We start from the raw sequence: 18,372 nt of genomic DNA on the forward strand, positions 1-18,372 counted from the left end.
AATCAGCCAATTCAGTCCCTTCCGGTGACATTGGATCGCACATGTCTGTCCTTCGCAGCAGCCGGACTGCCTCTGTGCAAGTCCGCGGATTCACAACTTCTTCCAACCTCCGTGTCGGACCTGAGTCCCCTCAATTCATCGATGTGCCGAAGATTGTCCAGCCTGGCAACCCCATCCGACCTCATGTGAAGGGTACACTCCCCGTGCCTCGCGAGATCTTCCCAGTCCGCCGAACCGACAAGCCCAAGAAAGAATACATCGATGCCGCAACACCCACCCCCAAGACAGAACGCACTGTCAGCCCGACAAGTAGCGACCCGGAAAAGCAGGAATGGAAGTTCCATATGGCAGAATTGCGGCGACAGAACTTGCGAGAAGGTCTCACGAGCTTGTATCAGCGCAAACAAAAGGCGGATTCCAAGATGATCTCCCGCAGTCTTGAGAACCAGAGACGGCGAGACCAGATCCTTCAACAACCCATTCGTGAGGATGAACGTCTCACTCGGCCATCAGTGATTCAAGAAATGCAGCCTCGGAAGCAAGGCATCATTCCTGACCCCAACCGGGAGGAGCGCCTCGCGCTCTCCAAGGCTCGCTTGGAGGCCAAGCAGGCACAGAAGGAGGCAGAGCGCCAGGAGCACCTACACTCCTTGTACATGAATGCTCGCACTTTTATCACGACGGAGGAGCAGCTTGCTGCAGAAATCGACCGGGTATTCCCCGAGGGCGAGAACGTGGCATGGCGCAACGACCATCAGCCCGGTGAAAACATCTGGAACCTGGGTAACCCTCCAACTGTGAACAGTCTTGCCGGAAAGGCTCGCAAGAGCAGCGAGGCCATGCGCTGGGATATCGTCCAGGAACGGGTTAAGAAGCTCGGAGAGGAGATCACCGGTGGTAAGATTTGAGTGTAATCTTTATTTTGGCATCTTGTACAATATTTTCAGCTGTTGCATTTTAACTGAGTCAAGAGCTTCTCTTGTGTTCATTCTTGATACATATTTCTCCTTTGCATCGTACTATATTCAATATCTTTCTTGGCGAAGCTAACTAACAGCTAATACTTTCCCATGTTACATCCGTCTCGCGTCGCCTGGCCGAGTTGGAAGATGGGTATTATCTTAGCTGATGGCACGATGATCCACTGGATATAGCCGAGGCCAGCAAAATGAAGCCCGAGGCAGAACGGCAATTTGTCAGAATCAGAACCCAGCCCGGCTACCCATTATAAAGGCTCAATGCCACTAATGTTAGTGAAAACCCCTAGGTATATGAAGGAAGATGGTAGACTTCCTGATTGTTATTAATATTGAATGGTATTTTCTATACCTTAACTTTTCTTTGATATGTAACCTGAGAGTCTCAAAATTGGTGAAGTGACTCAGGTATCCCGTAACAGGTGATCACGGAGGTCCTGTATTCCGTTTCCTTTGCGCCGTTGAGCAGTGAAATGCTCTAAGAGGCCATGTTTATCGTACTTGGCGATGTTCACAAATGTAGCTCGTATATCGGGGTTCTGCGCGTAAGCGATACACATATAACCACGATCCCATTGGATATACATTGAAACTTGAAATCTAAAGATATCATAACGCAAGTTTTGCAATATGATTCACAAGTTAACCGCCGGTGGAGGATATCTAAACGAGAATATACAAGCACAAGTTCCACCGGAAGTTAACAAACCAATCGGACCGATTTACCCCGGATCCCAACTCTTGGAAAGGCATCAAACATGAATTTGCGGAGAAAATGTGGGAACCAAATGTGGGCACAGTCAGTGTCAGTGTCAATGCTACAACCCCGCAATTGGTATATATCCACGATGCAGACGCATCAGCCCTTCCCTTCTTCCACACTTGCCTCAGCAATTCGGGACCGTCACCATGAAAGACACCTACACCGAAGCTCACATCGAGGACACGGAGAAAGGCGCGCTCCAACATGCGGATGTCATTGCTTCCTTCAGTCCAAGTGAGCAGAAGAAGCTCATTCGGCGGATTGATGCTCGCCTGGTGATTACGCTGGGATGCCTTTACTGCGTCAGCTTGCTGGATCGGACTAATCTTGGGGCTGCTTCTGTTGCTGGGTATGTTCCAGCCATAATCTCTTGTTGAGTGCTCTTAGCACATACCTATATACGGACTTCGCTGACTCAATTTCAGAATGCAGGGCGACCTGAACATGAACGCTTCCAATAACGGCTACAGCATCACATCTCTGGTATTCTTCATCACATACACCGTTTTCCAGATCCCCGCTACGGTCATCATCCGGAAAGTCGGGCCCCGACTGTTCATTGCGAGCATTGTGCTCGTCTGGGGAGCTGTCATGATTGTACGTCCCCCATGGAGAACAATTGGCGGATTCCCTGTCTCACGATCATTTAATATAGAGCTTTGGCTTCGTCCCAAATTGGCAAACCATGGCTGGTCTACGCATCATTCTAGGCGCTCTAGAGGCTGGAATGTATCCCGGCAGCGTCTACCTTCTCAGTACCTGGTATCCCCGCTACGAGCTCCAGAAGCGCAATGCCACATTCTACCTAATTGGAAGCACGGCCTCAGGATTCGGCGGTATCCTAGCTTATGGGTTAATGCAAATGGATGGAATAGCCGGGAAATCTGGTTGGGAATGGATCTTTATTGTAAGAAGCCAACCATCTCACTGTAATAAAAAGGGCATATCCGACTAACACTACCTTCAGATCGAAGGCCTCCTGACTTGCGTCCTCGGAATTGGCTCGTACATCTTCCTAGTTGACTTCCCAGAGCAATCCCCGAAATCCTGGAAATTTCTTAACGAAACCGAAGCATCGTTCGTTATTGCCCAGATTGAAAATGACAGAGCAGATGCTATTGTGGAACCCTTCTCCATGGGAAAATACCTCGCCAATGGCAAAGACAGCAAAGTCTGGGCTTATGCGGCCCTCTATATGCTTACAACTACAAACAGTTACTCCATTGCCTATTTCCTCCCTATAATCCTGGAGAAGAGTATGCATTTCTCCGTGGCAAAGGCCCAGTGCCTTGTTGCGCCGCCATATGTTGCTGCCGCGATCGTTATGTATATCCAGGCTGTTTACTCTGATAAATGGCGTTTGCGTGGTCCGGTTGTTGCTGGAAACGCGCTTATGGGTTTGCTTGGACTTGGTTTGTTGGGGTATCTTGAGCACCCGGCGCCTAGGTATTTTGGGGTTTTCTTGGCTACTATTGCTGGTGAGTTGACTGGTTTGATTCAATATTGCCGTTGGGTGCTTGGCTTTACTAACATTATACTACAGCAAACGCAAATTGTCCAGCTTTAGTGTCGTGGCAGAGGTAAGAGGATTATTTTTTTACAGAGTTCTGTGTTATGTTGCATGTTCTGACATATTTTCACTCTAGCAACAATATCCGCGGACAATGGAAGCGAGCCTTTACATCCGCTACGCTGATCGGCGGAGGAAGTATTGGAGGAATCATTGGAACAACAGTATTCCGCGCCCAAGATGCACCCAATTATCGACCAGGTCTGCTCTGTACTATGCTAGCCAATGCATTGGTTGTTGTAATTGTGGGCGCAATGACGCTGAAGTTCAATCGGGCGAACAAGCGGGTCGCATCTGGTGGAAAGCCAATTGAAGGACAGATTGGGTTCAAGTACACTTACTGAGAGATAGCGCCGGCTTAGGGAGTCTCTTCTCTACCTTGGGATGTTATTCAAGCAGTCTTGCTAGCTCGTTTCCTCCTATCATTGTCGTACACAAGACCGTATAGAAAAGCCAAGGTAGATATACTAATGGATATCTATTCTATAATAAGAACCATCAATCGAAGCATACGGACACAACATCAAAATAGGAAGAAAAATGCTATCCAACGAGATATACCTCGGACCGGAACAACAAAGCCGCGAAAACGCACGTGACCGATACCGATAAGCCCGATAAGCAATTTTCCCTCCGCCCACCCCCCAAAAAAAGACCCAGGCAGAAGAACACCGTGCTGCAGGCAGTACTTTCTCCTACCTCTTTCCTCTTTCCTTGTCCTCAGATATATCCACCACACACACAGCCAATATGGTCCAAGGATCCCTGAAGAAGGCCGCGCCCGCCACAGCTGGTCGGAAGTAAGTTATACTCTCTTACTCTCCCAGGGAGGAAGAACCATCATCCATCACCATGGTGATGGGGTGGTTTTTCCTCTTTCTTTTTTTACACTTTCGATGAGGCTACCAGTTGGTGTCCATTGGTTGGGTTGTGAACATGGGCTAATGTTTTCCCTTGTCAATTAGGCCTGCTAAGACTACTAAGCCTGGTGTTCGTCAGGTTGCGCCTAAGAAGGCTAATCTCATTAAGCAGCGGAAGCTGACGAAGGTATGAATTTCTACCTTTACACGCATACACTGTCATATCCACCCCTATATACCTATATGGGTTATTTCTCTCTGGAATTGGAATTGGAATTGGAATCGGCTTTGGATTTGGGGTTTTATCTCCAACTATCATCGTTGTTCGACAGTTACAGATACGACCATGAGATGTGATATGGATATGATAAAGATACAAAAGAAAGAAAGATAACTGACACCATCTTCACCATACAGAAACTCACATCCGGCCTCGTCGGCAAGACAGAACGCAGTCTCGCAACAAAGGCAGGCCATCTCGAGATTCTAGCTGGAGGCAAGAAGGATCGCCTTCAGAAGGAGAAGAAGAAGGCCCAGGAGGGTGGTAAGAAGGCTTAAAGGAAACAAACATAATCTGCATTTACAAGTGGTTTTCTTTTGTTTTGGTTTTCTGCTTCCGTTCTGTTCCTGTTCAGTTTCAAGTTCCATGCTCTAGAGTCCTCGATATGAGTGCATGAAATCGATACCCAGTTTCTTTTCATTATATTCTATCTTTTGTTTTTGGTAGTACTTGATCTTGGATATAGAAAGTAGGGAAGAGTATATATCTGTATCGTTAGAGTAGTCTATGTACAAAACCCAGCAGTCCAGATGTCCACGTTGAATGGGAACATGTTGGTGCGAAATCATCAAATCATAAGCAAGGTAAGTCTGTATATCAAGTCATGATGCCTCCAAACAGGAACAGGGAGCACTCAGGCAAAGCAAACCAAAACCAATAGACAGGGTTTAAGTAATAAAAATATGACAATGAAAAAAAGGTTGAAAATATAAAGAAAAGATAAAGAAAAACAGGGTAAAAGGGTATCAAAAGTCCAACTCCATTCCGTCCATCGCCTTAACTTAACCAAGCCCATAACATGAGCAGCGCGCAGTGTTCTCTGTCATTCTGTCGTTCTGTCGACCAGTTCAACCCAGCCGAGGAGACTTCGAGATCCGACTAGGAACACCAGCCTGCTCAATAAGATCCCTCCCCCTCTCCATCCAGCCATGGAAACCATCATCACTAGAATCAGAAGGGAAGTCATCCCAAATAGCATTCTCAGAATCAGCATAAGTAGACCAAATGCCCTTTGGCACATCAGCCGCCGACCAAGAAGGCAGCTTCGCCAGCACGCACGTATAATAAACATAAAGAATACGGCAGAGCAGCTCGACACGGTCGATGTAGTGTTGCTGTGACGGGTCAGGGGTTTGGCCGCCGTCGCCGAGACGCTTCCACCACGAGACACGCCAGCGCAGCGTGAGCAGGATGTGGCCTAGTTCGCCGAGGAAGCGGACGTGGGTCTCGTGCGAGATTTGCTTCCATTTTATGTTGTAGAAGTCTCGTTCGAGTTTGCGGAAACCTTCGACTTCCAGCATTCGGCAGAAGATTCGAGAGAGTTGGGCTGCTAGGAGGATTTCGCGGCGGTCTGTGGCGCTGTTTATGTCCATTGGGCGTTCTTCGCCGCTTGCGTCTAGAGAGACAAAGCTGTATTTTGCGCGGCTGGGCATGTTGTGCCATTGGGAGAGGAGGGTCTGGATTGTTAGTTTGGTTTTGATGGGGAAGGATTAAAATGCTTACATAGGCTTGGTTCATTGGGTCGCAGTCGGCGACGCAGGATAGCCAATTCTTAGACTTGTCCTTTGAGTCGACGATTCGGCGGTCGATGAACTCGAGGAAGGTGGACTTGGAGTTGCCGTTGTACTCGCTTAGAGCCTTGAGGAACTTGTAGGTCTCTCCCAGGTCGAGGACGTATAGAGAGCCCCAGGACTGGCTAGCGCGGATGTTGAACCGCCCTTGCCGTTCAGCAAGCAATGACAAGAGTTGCCCAAGATCGAACTCGGATGGAATTTCCATGCGGACTCGGTTGGAACCATCTATTGTCGGGTGGTTGACAGCTCGTTGAGAGATGTAATTGCAAGTTCCAAATTCGACAATGCTGGAGAAGCAGGCACGCGCACAGGGCTGCTCGTGTAGCGTTGGACGGCAAGCATCGCAAGGGGAGCTTCCATCACACTTGCGCTTGTTCAATCGACACTGGACACATGTATCCTTGTTTTTCCTACGCAGACCAGCGTTGGCCCGTCCAACCATACTCAGAGGACCCTTGCGACGAGCGCCTCGGGGAGGTGAGACAAAGTCTGCCGACGCAATAGACCCACCTTGGCCATCTTCCTGGACAATCTGCAGTGGTCTTGGCAGACCTTGGTCTGTAGAACCTGGGTTTCTGGTCTTGCGCTTCCTGACCGCGCCGGAGTTCTGCATAGCCAGGGGCGCCGATCGACCGGCACGTTGGCCAGCAGTCGATGAAGCCCTTGACCGGGAGGGAATGGTGGAAACGATAGATTCCGGCACCTCGCTAACCATGAATGCCGTGGTCTTGGGCGCCGGCTGTGATCCCTCCCGCGAGCTCGGCTGAGATGTCCACTTCACCTCATCATCGTCTACTTGATGGTCCGCAAAAGCCGGGGGCTCATCGCTAGTGGCGGAGTAAGAGCACTCGTAGATTCCGGACAAATCACCAGACACCGATGAGTTTTCCGACTTGTATTGGAAACGGTCCTGTCCCATTTGGGCACTGTGGGGGCCCACAGTTTGGGAGGCTGGTGTGATCTGCTGGATGGGCAATTGGGACTCCAAACTGTTGAGCCAACGGGACTCGAGGGATCGGATGGAAGTCGGGAACTCGGATAGGGGATGGTCCTTGGGGTTCCCCTGTGTACCCACCGCGAGCGGCACAGACTCTTGTGCAGGGATGTTCTCCACAGGTACGCCGTGTTGAATCTCAGCCCACTGCTCCGGTATCATAGGGAAGGACTGAGGGATCTGCTGGAACTGCATAATACTCTCCCCCGGGGCATCCGAGAAACCCCCATGAGGCATCTCACCCACATCGTCCACAATGACGGCACCGGTCGAGTGATTCTGTCCTTTCGCGTAGGGGTACATCAGTGACGCATCCATCGGCATGCCGACAGAGTTGTACAACTGAAAATGCGGCCACGTCTCGTCGGAATGAAAGTTCTCATCGGAAGAAGGGATCGTCCTGGGACTGATGGTCCCACTCCCGGTTCCCTCGACGCCGCCATCGGCGTAGTTCAAGGTCTCGGGTGCTACATCATGCTTTCTGCAAAATCAACACGTGTCAGCCATCGCCCACCACGCATCTTATCCAGGGAGAAGGGGTCCCGACCTATTCTCCAGACGACGGAATTCGCCCGTCAACGGACCCTGGAGGGTTCCCAAGTCCGCGATATCCGCATCACACTGGCTCGAGTCCTGGCTGGTATCCCACTCTGGGGGCTGATCGTATCCCAAATGTTCCCACGATGCGACCGAAAAGGCGCCTTCGGTTTGCCAATTGTCTAAGATTTTGGGGTCGATCCCCGCAGCGGTCCCGGTGCTTCCACTGTCCATACAGGATATGTTCGAGGGGGACGACGACCGAGTCGAGCAAAGATCTCAAAAAGCTCGTGCTTTTTGAGACTTTGCAGGTGCAGTTAGGTGGGCAGATTGCAAGTGTATCGTAAGGCAGATGATGGAAGAGGTAAAAGTTGAGGGGCCAAAAGATGAAGGCTTACGGGTCCCCACCTCAAGATTTTCTGCGATCGTCTCTAGCGTGTTTCTGGCACAGACCAAGGTTTTGGGTTGGGTTATGGGTTATGCCTATGGTTATGTTCGGAATTAATGGATTTAAAACTGGAGGATTCAGAGATTTCAGTCTATATAATTGTGAGTCAAGATGCCAATGGGCCAATCTGGTAATGGTGCCGACAACGTGTGCCCCGGTGTGTTGATCTCCGAGCGCGGACCTTACGAGAGTCGATGTTGTCAGAGAAAAGGAGCTTCTATCACATATGATTCTGAATGGCCAAGTCCCTGTTTCCACTATAAACTTTAGTTACATTTTGTGTCTCCCAAGGTTTTAATAAAAAAAGCAAAAATTTCCCGGTCCAGGTACTACAGGTGCCGTGTATGTTACAGCATGCTTAGCTCAGCCAGAATTTAACCTTTTAACATAACTCGACTTAACTAACGATGTAAGTTACCTAAGGTCTTGAAGTTGTTATTACGAGGTCTACTCCGTATTTATGCAGGGTATATGGTAAACATACATGGACCCAAGGGCTCTTGTATACAACCTAAATTTATGGGGTAAGTAGACTTCATAGTGCAGTCTGTGCCTGTACATAACTACACTAAATGTAACTTATACTGGATGCACATGCCTTCTAGAACACCCAACTTATGTCGAAGCTCACAATTCCAATCCACATGAATAATAGAAAACACATCTATGGCCGGTACCACCGAGAAAACCGACGGATCGGTTCACCGCAGGCTGCATTCGGGCCCTGCCACTGCCGTCCCCGCAGCCTGAACGGCTTCACCCCAACCCCGGTGTGGAAGAATGGCTCAATCATTACCCAGTTTCCCATAAGTGCCTGATTGCCGCTGTTTTCGTGGAGTTCTCTTTTTTCCTCTCTTCCTTCCTTATACCCCAGAAAACCAGACCCGGGAAAAAAATCAGAAAATCAAAAGGGAAAATTCCCTGGAAGCTCAGACCATCAAGTTTCGAGGTATATCGCCCTAAGCGCTGCAAAAGGTCATGCACATCTTGGTAAGTGAGATCTACATCGTTGCGTTTATTTTTATCATTTTGCTTTTTTGCTTCTTCCATTATTCCTTTCTACTCCGCGGAAGTATAGAAAAAAGAAATCAAGCTATCAGCGGAGTATGCAAGGATCTGCTATAGATCGGTGGATCATGCATCCGCATGACATCCAAGTCCTCACGAGACCTACTTTCCCTCCCTCTTCCCTTTCTTTCTCCCTCAATGCCGAGAGATAAACCCAAAGCCAAAAACCAATATCAGGACACCGAATTAACCGCCAAGAACAGGTAGTCAACGACGATGGCCCGCCAAGCAGACGCCTATCTCCATACATCCGCCCACTAGTCGACGAACTGCAAGCGAATGGCCACCAAGTCTCAGTAGCTATCCCGGCAGCCTCGCGCTCCTGGATTGGCAAGGCGCACCTTATCGAAGCGAAGCTTACTGCGAGCTATGTGCACAAGGATTCATTCCGCGAAGATGGGTCCTGGGATGAGGAGTATCAGCCAGAGGAGCAGCACACCAACGGCCTCACCAACGGCCTCACCAATGGTAACCTCACAAACGGCACAACCGCCACCGACAATGACGGCAACGGAGATGACGGCCCAACCCAAGACGAATGGGTAATAATCGAAAACGGAACCCCAGCCAGCTGCACGCAACTCGGCCTGCACAACCTCTTCACGAACCGCCCCCAAATCGACCTAGTAATTTCCGGCCCAAACCACGGCCGCAACGCCTCAACAATCTACAACCTGTCTTCGGGGACGGTAGGCGGGGCCCTGGAAGCCGTGTTTTGTGGGAAACGCGGGATCGCGATTTCGTTCGGGAGCAAGGATGAACAGCCTGCGGATGTTATTGCCGCTGCGGCGAGACTTGCTGTGCGCGTTGTGGGGTTCTTGTATAAGCATTGGGATGAGCGTGTTGAGCTTTATAATATTAATGTTCCTATGCGGGTTGATGTTGAGGAGCGGCCGGTGATATATACGCGGACATTGCCTTATTATTGGAATCGGGGGTGTTTGTATGCTGAGGATTTGGGGAAGAAGGGGGTTAATGGGGTTAATGGTGCGGTTAATGGTGGAGTGAATGGTGTCAATGGGCATGAGGTCAAAAGTCGGAAACGTCAGTTCAAGTGGTCGGCTGATTTGTCCGATATGAAAAAGACTATGCAGGAGAGTGAGGAAGGGACGGATGCTCATACTGTGTTGAATGGGTCTACGAGGTATGTCTTTCTTTTTCTATGAACTGAGGTTATTGGGACGATTGCTGATACTTCTTAGTGTGACAGCTCTCCGTGCGAACTTCTGGCATGTTCCTGGCTTGGAAGGGCCTTTGGACGTTTAAAAAGAGAAGAATGCTTGATACAATACCCGCTATGGTCTTCGGATGCATTTGGTTTGCTTTCTTGCGGCGCTGGATCTTGCATTTGATCATAGAAATTCTGTGTATATATATCTCGGGAATTGCATACCTGATTTTATTTTTCTTTATGATTTGTTTGACTTTGCAAGGGGATCAATTGTAGATTATCATTCTCCAGTGTTCACCACCAAACAGCTTGAATAGAGAACCGCGAAATAACAGAAAAAGCAAGTGCGGTGCGATGCAAACAATGGATTGAAGGGGTTATCACGAACGACAGATGCTAGAACAAGGTAGCTGTTCTCGATATAAATAGAAACACCGGCCTAAATAGCACGAGCAGCCTCGCCTGCACCACTCTCAACAGTGGAAGCCTGCTCAGCACGCATCTTACCCTTTCCAACACCGCCCTCACCAACACCCATGCGGCGCGCCACGTATCGCTGAGCAATAATTCCAGCAGCAAGCGAGAGTGTCTCCTCAATCCATTCCGAGACCCACTCACGAGGATCAACGCCTCCACTCTCGATAATCTCGGCAATGGCCTCCGGCACGACAACGCGCGCCATATGAGCATCCTCCGCATCGGGATTCTCGGGAGCCGGGGCCGACTCGTCGAGCCAGTCAATCCAAGTCTGTGGGATAGCCTGGGAGATAGTGTGGAAGGCAATACCATGGATAGGGTCGTGGAGGTACAGCGCGAAACAGATCTCCTCCTCATCTTCCTTCTCCTCAGCACTATCGGCCTTCTCGCCTGACGCACCGGCCCGGAATAGGTCCTTGGAAGTAGCCTGGCTAATGGCTTGAATAGCCAAGAAGATATCACTACTGCGAACCGGGTTCGATTCACTCCAGTACCTCTGTAGCCTGCTTCGCGGCCTCTTCAACACCGCCACGCGAAGAGAAGTACTCCGTGGCGTAGGACTCGGCGCTAGCACGCGCCAGCTTGGATCCGTCGACAACACCTCGCACGGCAGATACGGTCCGCGGTTGTCCTGGTGTGACAGTCCGCCACCACGGCCCGTCGTTCCAGCCGGCGCTGGTCATATACCCGGTCACATCGAGGCCGCGTTTCGGGGATGATTCCTGGCCGCGCTGGATCACAAGCAGGTCTCCGCCCTCGACTTGAGACATCACGCGCGAGAACACGGCGTAGACTAATGGGTCGATGCCCGGGTAACCAGACAGGTCGTGCGTCACGTGGATTTGAAGTCGTTCATGCGAGGAAATGGGTGGTGCGAGGGTGTGGATGAGGTTCGTGAATGTTGGGAGGGCTCTGTCGCGAAGTTCCCCGCCTGTGTGTACCTTGTTAGCATCCGCCTGTGAAAGAGAATGATACTAGTTTGTAGAAGTAGACATACCGAGATCTCGTAGAGCTCCAACATTGCCCTTGACTTGCTGGGCCCATTTCTGTGCCTCCTCGTTATTCTGGATCTCCTTGACAGCCGCCTCGGCCTGTTTCATCGCCGCAGTGGCGGTCGCAAACAGTCCTCCCGACAATCCGCCCGACCAACCACCCCACCAGCCACCAGCCTCCTCGGAGGACTGCTGTGCAGGGGCGCTTTCGGCCTCAGCCTTGGGCTGCTCGGGCTTGGTTTCTGTGCGCGACGTCCGCCCCGTCTCCTCAGACTGGCGGACCGCCGCCTTCTCTTCGGCCGGTCGGTCGATGGTTGCACTGGGCCGAGGAGACCGTGTAGATGACCTGGGCTTATCAGAAGACAAGCGGGGAGTGCCCGGTCCACTGCTAGGGCGCTGGGTGGCTAGGTGGTCCAGCTCCGCCAGAATGTCTTCCTGTTCGCCTCCGGCATTGGGGGCGCTTGGCTTGGCTGTTTTGTTGCCGGATTTGTCGAGACCGAGGTCGTCGAACTGAGCCAGGAGCTCATCGCTGGTTGGTTTGGGAGCCTTTGGTGGCATGTTTGGGTGGTGTTAAGGAGAGGTGACGACACCTGAGCTTGACCTGTGGAGAACCCTTTGCCAAGACCCGCTCTGCAGTGTTTAGTCCGACTGCGATTCTATGCAGAGAGCAGTACAAAAGATAAATATCATATTCGAACCTACAAGGCTGCTTTCAGAGACTAGAAATGTTTGATTTTCGAAATGAAGGATCTTGATCAAGTTCATCTGATAGTGGATCTATACACCAAGGTACGCCACCCTAGCACAAACTTACCAGGTAGAGTACTAATGTCAATACCTCCTTTGGCCTACAGTAGCCTACTTATGCAAGAATACACCACACTTTTATATAAAATGCGCGGAACCACGTCGGAAGCGCAAAGCCGACTGCCGCGGCGAGAACTATACTATTTTAGCCGGACCGCGCGGGGTCATACTTTCTTTTGACACCTTGACTCAGACTTGTTAAACACCCAGTCGCTTGTGGTGTCTATCAAGCTTCCTGTGTCTCATCGCATTGCATCTCTTGAAACAATCGTATGTATGCCAATTACGATCTCCGACATTGAGTCATTACTCTGGACTAACATCAACCCAGACCCCCGATCAACATATCACAACCAACACCTTGACAAACAAACCAATCCCAATCCCTCCAATCTATCCTTAAACACCAAAATGCGTCTCCCCTACGTCCCAAACCCCCCACCAACAGAAACAGAAGACGAAGCCCGCATCCTAGCAAGCGTACAAGCCCGCCGAGCTCCAAACCCCCTCCTCCCGCTAGACCTAGCCCTCCTCCACTCCTACCCGGTAACAGAAGGGTGGAACTCCTTCATCGGCGCAATCCGCACCCGAACAAGTCTCTCAACCGTGATCCGCGAACTAGCAATCTGCCGTGTCGCAGTAGTCAACGGCGCATTATTCGAATGGGAACAACATGCGCCGCTACTGCAGCAGGGCGGGCTGAGCGAGGAGGCATTGAATATCGTTGGGGATGCGCAAGCTGATTTCAAGGATGGGAATTCGGTTTCAAATATGAATGCTGAACAGAGGGCGGTCTTGAGGTATACCGATGCAATGACTAAGACTGTTGCTGTGCCTGATGATGTTTTTGAAGAGCTTAGAGCTTGTTTTGATGAGAAAGAGGTTGTAGAGATTACGGCTACTGTTGCTGCTTATAATTGTGTCAGTCGGTTTTTGGTCGCTCTTGATGTTGGGGAGAAAAATCATTGAGGCTCATGTACAGAGTAGAGGATGATGGGCAGAGGTTTAGATATAGACTAGACTAGATCCATGATTTGCATTATTTAGGTTTCGAACCCTTGTGTTATTGCGACTATTTTCTATTTAGAGATTAGAGGCTCTTTTGGTATGTACATAGAGTGGACATCATGCATGGCTGGCGCTTGCTAGGCGCCAAGTTCATGCATGTACAAAATTAACGCCCCTAGTGAATATCTCATTGGATGTGACATCGGATTTAATTCATAGCCGGGATTTGGGGTTACCTGTCCGGTAGGTGTGTACTACATTGCTTTCTTGTTTGTGGAGAATATATGTAGTCCCTGCAGTATATTCCGGTCTAGTGACACCCTCTTCTACACTGTCCCAGTGAGGCCGTTGTTGACAACCTTGCCATTTGCCAGAATAACAGTTCTGTTGGTGATTATCCTTCCTCTTTGTGTACTGATTTCTCTTCCCAGGACTATTCCATGGTCAATCTTGCACCAGTGCATTGGCGCACAACACGATGTACAGTCGAAATACCAGGAAGAAACGCCCATTGAACTGTATTCCCCAGATCATCTATATTTTCTTGATCACAGCTTGGGTTTGATTCTTTATTAGCTGGCATCCGGTATCATTATCCACCACGCAACGAACCACTGCACAACGCGAGCACCAGCGTCCAAGCCAACGGCCCATCAAAGAAAATATCCAAGTTATGAAAATGCGAATGAAGGAATAAGCTGTTTCGCCATATTTCTTTTGTCTGCCTGCTCATTGTTCATGCCCAGATCTACGATCGCGTCGCGCGAACGTCCTACGCATTTCTATAATATACTCACGCTAAGAAGGTTGGAATCCGCTGAATGACAATGTCAGTGGCGGCTGCTCTTGCTGATAAGGATCGTATTTTGACTGGCACTCCTCTGCCATTACCTGAAGCCGCCGGGGATTGTTGTACTAGAGAGGAGAGACAGAGACAGAGTTTGACGGCATGTCCTTTGCCAGGACGAAGCCTTGCTCTTCCTACACTGTTCAGCATTATAGACTGCATGAATAGAATTGAAAGTATTGCTGTCATTCTATCTCTCAAACACAGAGGACGACATTTTCATTCTTGTCGCGTGCGTCATAGATCCCCCATCGCATTCGTTACTTGACCGTCACTTCATACAGAATCTGGAGGCTGGGAAACAAGGGGGCTGTCTTGGAATAAGCCGTTACTTAGCCATCACGTACAATGAATGTAGATGACGGAAATCTGCTAGTGTCCAGGGAGCAAGCGCCTCAGGATACATGTAGTTCCACCGGGTCCCCACACCAGTGAGCCTGTGCAGAATGTATGCTCGACTTCTATTCCATGCATCTGAACAGACTTCAGAGCTATCCAGAGCCCTCTAGAGCCCGCTGAGGCAGGCTTTGTTGGACTATAAAGTACGTATCATGTGACGTCCGAAATTGCAAAATGAGATTATTCGGTCCAGGCTGCCCAGACAACAATAGGCAAAGTGCACAATAGAAACGTGAATATGGATTCCACCACAATAAAGCAAGCAAATAAAGATATACACTGAATAACCCCTTTCCTCGACATACAGCCATTGATGTGGCTAGTAGATAGCTGACACCTGATTGGCGGGCCGCATCGGGCAGTGGAAACCCCCGTAAACGCTACAAACTACAAAACTACTCTCTCTCTCAACCTCAATCTCTTCGCTATTTCATCCTTCTCCCTTTCCCCTTCCCATTTATTTCTTCTCCTGTATTCATTTCTCTCTGTACCATCCTTTTACCTGCTTTCTGACCTCTCATCGTCTCCCTCGCGTTCTATCGCGTCGAAGATCTTTTTTCCATACTACCCGGCGCAAAGATCTGCGCGCCAACAACACAACTTCCCGGTGTATTTTTCCTGGACATCTTTTTATCTAATCTCGTCAGCTTCCATCTCTCGTACATCGCGTTGCGCTTTCAAAAGTGGAAAGCCTCATCTACCCAGCCTTCCGAGTAAGTATCCCTGGCAGCCACTCACGCCTACCCTGCACCCTTCTTTGCAGAGATCACTGACAGCCAGCAAGCAGTAATTGGCTGAGATCTGGCTCTTGGCCCACTCAATTTACACCTCCTTGAACATCTTGAACATCTCATGGTAAGTGGCACATCTTTCGCTCTTTTTTCTTCTGGTACTTCTCGGTCCGGACTGCACACATTCCTGGCCGACCGTGTCTTCTTTTTACATGTATCCCTTTTTGTCTTGCTTTCGGACCCCCTTTGATTTGCCCATTTTCCATGTGTATTGTGTTGGCGATTCTCATACTACCGTGGCCCTTGACTCCCACGGCTGGCGCGGGCGATTACTGGCGTCTTGGCACCCGCAAGCGAACCCGGCTGACCACATCTATACAGATCCTTTCTTGAGATTTCACATTCCCCATTTGAGCCGGGCCGTTTTTTGCTTCTTATCGCTTGCTTTTCAATTACTCATACCCCCTCTTGTTTTTTGTTTTTCTTTTCCAACATGGCCCCTATTCCAAGGGCCGATCTGGATGGGGACAACCCTTCTTCGGATGTTGGTGACAGTCAGGACTCTCCACTGCGCCGACAATTTTCCGAGCCATTCCGCCCTCAATCTACTTCTACCCAAATCTCCCAGTCACCGGAGCCCATTCCGCAACATGTCAAGTGCGATTGGTGTGGAAAGCTTTTAGAGCTACCTGATGATGAAAACATCTCTGAAGAAGACATTCTGAATGATCACATCAATGATGCCCATCCAAAGACCATCAGCTTCTCTGGCTACGATGGTCCCGATGATACTTACGATGAGACTGGCGATCTTCAAGATGATGACGCCATTGAAGAAGATGAGGACACTGCAGCTGAAACAGCCAAGCCTGAAGATGGCGAGCCTCACGATGTCGAAGGAATTACCGTTGTGACCAATGGCGAAAACAGTGACTCTGAAAACATTGTCAAGCCTACTCAGACCACCGTCACTGCCGGCCAATTTTCTACAGGGAAGATCGATTGGATTGACTGGCTTTCCAATCCGCGCACCTCATTCCCGGAGGAACACCGCGCCCGCGAGGGAAAATGGCGTGGCCCAGACGCCAAAGAACGCCTTCGACGTTTCTGGAATGTCCATGATGTTAATCTCTTCTCCTCGGATTACGAACAGGAAGCCTCCAAGTGTGGAGCTTCTTGGGACGCTGCATTCCATGATCCAACCAAAATCAGAAAGCGCGATGCTTCTGAACCCGCTAATCACCCTCTACTATACAAGAAATCCAGAGTCGACAAGGGTGGATTCCTGGAAGTCCAGGTTGAAGAAATCGACAAACTTGTGAACATGCTCCGCAATCCCGGCAATTACTCTTCTGAAGAACTCTATGCCCTCACACAAACAGCCTGTTTTGCCATGAAAACCATCCAAGATGAGTATTTGGCGCTCGATGATCTCAACCTCAGGGCCCTCCGACACACCCGGGGCGAGTCTTCATATGAGACAAAGCGAAATGTCATGCAGGGCCACAAGAAGAAAGGTGGCGTCCCTCTGGCACATGTCAATGAAGACACACAAGATTTTGCCGAAAAGAAAGAGGCAATGCTCTATGGTTACAAACACCAATACTTCCCCACAAACAACCCATTCATTCCTATCCGCACCATGCAAGATCCATTCGTCCAAGGAGGCTTTGTCCCTACTCCTGCACAGGCTAGAAAGATGATCGCAAAGAAAAAGGAGACTGGCGAACCCAATGCCGATGGCTGGGCCACGATGAAGAGACACGGTCTTGATTACGTCCCCCAAGTGTGGGAGCCCCGCCGTGAACCAGTTCTTCCCAAAGTCACTCGCAAGCGCAAGGCCGCTGAGGTTGAACTTCCCAACAAGACCGATGCTGAAGAGACCCAGAACGAGAGCGAAGAAGAGACTGAAGACGATAGCCACCCACCAAAGCGACGCACCAGAGGCCGTGGCGGCAAGCGCCTTACTGGCGAATCCATCCAATTTGACTCTACTCCTCGCCGAGGCTCTGGACCTGGACGTGGGCGCGGACGTGGTCGCGGTCGTGGCGCTGGACGCCTCGCTTCCACTCGGGCCACCTTCGAGGTCACCCCAACTCCTCAAACCTCCACCCGTGGCCGTGGTCGACGCGGCGCAAGCACCCTAGCCACCTCGATCCCACCGGAGACCTCGTTCCCCGCCATTGAACCTCGCACTGAAAGTCCTGTCGACGCCCCATCATCGAGCAAGAAGGAGGCCATGTCTGCCGAGGCCATTGAGGAGGCCCGGCGTGTCAAGATCGCCAACTCAAAGAATCCAAAGCGGACAAAGGCGATGCTGGATCACTGGGACCGATTCAACCGCGAGGGGCGGATCCGCAATCCAAAGCGGTCCAAGGCCCAAATCGAGCAAGACCGCACCGTCGACGGGGACAGCACTCAGGAGCCCCCCAAGCCCCTCGGCCGCCGTAAGCGGTCGCCATCTCTCGCGCCGCTCGCCGGCAACTTGGCTCCCAAGGGGCCAGGCGGCCTGCCTTCAATTGTTAGCGTACAGGCGCAGCAGCCAATGCCCACCCTCCCTCCTATGGGTGTGCCTCACTACGGCCACGGCCCTGTAAACCCTTACGCTGCTGCACCTGTTGCGCCTATGGCGCAGTTGGGGCAACCCATGCCGGCCCAGTACGCGCCATTCCCGTACCTTCCTTACGGGATGGGTTCCATCCCGGGTCCACATGATCCGCGGGATCCCCGACATTGAAGGCAGGTCCGCTCGTTGAGGTGATCCTCGGTCCCCCTCCCTCTCACCTGTGAAGCTACAATGGAAACCTTCTTCACATACTTCTCACTTTAGACACGGGTGGGACAAAGAGACTGGGGACCGCCTTAACAC

General features: G+C 50.5%; 8 protein-coding genes across 8 annotated transcripts; 6 read left to right on the forward strand and 2 right to left on the reverse strand.

Annotated features, from left to right (window-relative positions):
• Positions 1-41: 41 nt before the first annotated feature.
• Positions 42-908, forward strand: N7446_003099 (uncharacterized protein; the record flags this gene model as incomplete). Its single annotated transcript, XM_058511848.1, has 1 exon — positions 42-908. The coding sequence occupies one exon, from the start codon at positions 42-44 to the stop codon at positions 906-908; it is 867 nt and encodes a 288-aa protein (XP_058377384.1).
• Positions 909-1,886: 978 nt separating this feature from the next.
• On the forward strand, positions 1,887-3,654 carry N7446_003100 (uncharacterized protein; the record flags this gene model as incomplete). Its single annotated transcript, XM_058511849.1, has 6 exons — positions 1,887-2,089; positions 2,166-2,337; positions 2,396-2,647; positions 2,708-3,218; positions 3,284-3,320; positions 3,387-3,654. The coding sequence occupies 6 exons, from the start codon at positions 1,887-1,889 to the stop codon at positions 3,652-3,654; spliced, it is 1,443 nt and encodes a 480-aa protein (XP_058377385.1).
• A 406-nt stretch (positions 3,655-4,060) lies between these two features.
• N7446_003101 (DUF2462 domain-containing protein) lies at positions 4,061-4,728 on the forward strand (the record flags this gene model as incomplete). Its single annotated transcript, XM_058511850.1, has 3 exons — positions 4,061-4,110; positions 4,276-4,357; positions 4,588-4,728. 3 exons carry the CDS (start codon positions 4,061-4,063, stop codon positions 4,726-4,728), a joined length of 273 nt encoding a protein of 90 aa, XP_058377386.1.
• A 570-nt stretch (positions 4,729-5,298) lies between these two features.
• Positions 5,299-7,789, reverse strand: N7446_003102 (Zn(II)2Cys6 transcription factor domain-containing protein; the record flags this gene model as incomplete). The annotated part of the gene is made up of 3 exons (XM_058511851.1): positions 5,299-5,907; positions 5,954-7,499; positions 7,566-7,789. 3 exons carry the CDS (start codon positions 7,787-7,789, stop codon positions 5,299-5,301), a joined length of 2,379 nt encoding a protein of 792 aa, XP_058377387.1.
• A 1,192-nt stretch (positions 7,790-8,981) lies between these two features.
• On the forward strand, positions 8,982-10,337 carry N7446_003103 (5'/3'-nucleotidase SurE; the record flags this gene model as incomplete). The annotated part of the gene is made up of 3 exons (XM_058511852.1): positions 8,982-8,993; positions 9,275-10,215; positions 10,274-10,337. 3 exons carry the CDS (start codon positions 8,982-8,984, stop codon positions 10,335-10,337), a joined length of 1,017 nt encoding a protein of 338 aa, XP_058377388.1.
• Positions 10,338-10,681: 344 nt separating this feature from the next.
• On the reverse strand, positions 10,682-12,269 carry N7446_003104 (DUF5427 domain-containing protein MTC1; the record flags this gene model as incomplete). Its single annotated transcript, XM_058511853.1, has 3 exons — positions 10,682-11,183; positions 11,206-11,650; positions 11,717-12,269. The coding sequence occupies 3 exons, from the start codon at positions 12,267-12,269 to the stop codon at positions 10,682-10,684; spliced, it is 1,500 nt and encodes a 499-aa protein (XP_058377389.1).
• A 660-nt stretch (positions 12,270-12,929) lies between these two features.
• Positions 12,930-13,487, forward strand: N7446_003105 (carboxymuconolactone decarboxylase family protein; the record flags this gene model as incomplete). The annotated part of the gene is made up of 1 exon (XM_058511854.1): positions 12,930-13,487. The coding sequence occupies one exon, from the start codon at positions 12,930-12,932 to the stop codon at positions 13,485-13,487; it is 558 nt and encodes a 185-aa protein (XP_058377390.1).
• Positions 13,488-15,996: 2,509 nt separating this feature from the next.
• N7446_003106 (uncharacterized protein) lies at positions 15,997-18,240 on the forward strand (the record flags this gene model as incomplete). Its single annotated transcript, XM_058511855.1, has 1 exon — positions 15,997-18,240. One exon carries the CDS (start codon positions 15,997-15,999, stop codon positions 18,238-18,240), a length of 2,244 nt encoding a protein of 747 aa, XP_058377391.1.
• Positions 18,241-18,372: the final 132 nt, after the last annotated feature.

The sequence above is a fragment of the Penicillium canescens genome, assembly GCF_028828765.1.
Source record: "Penicillium canescens strain IBT 15451 chromosome Unknown utg000002l_segment0_segment0, whole genome shotgun sequence".
Lineage (NCBI taxonomy): Eukaryota > Fungi > Ascomycota > Eurotiomycetes > Eurotiales > Aspergillaceae > Penicillium > Penicillium canescens.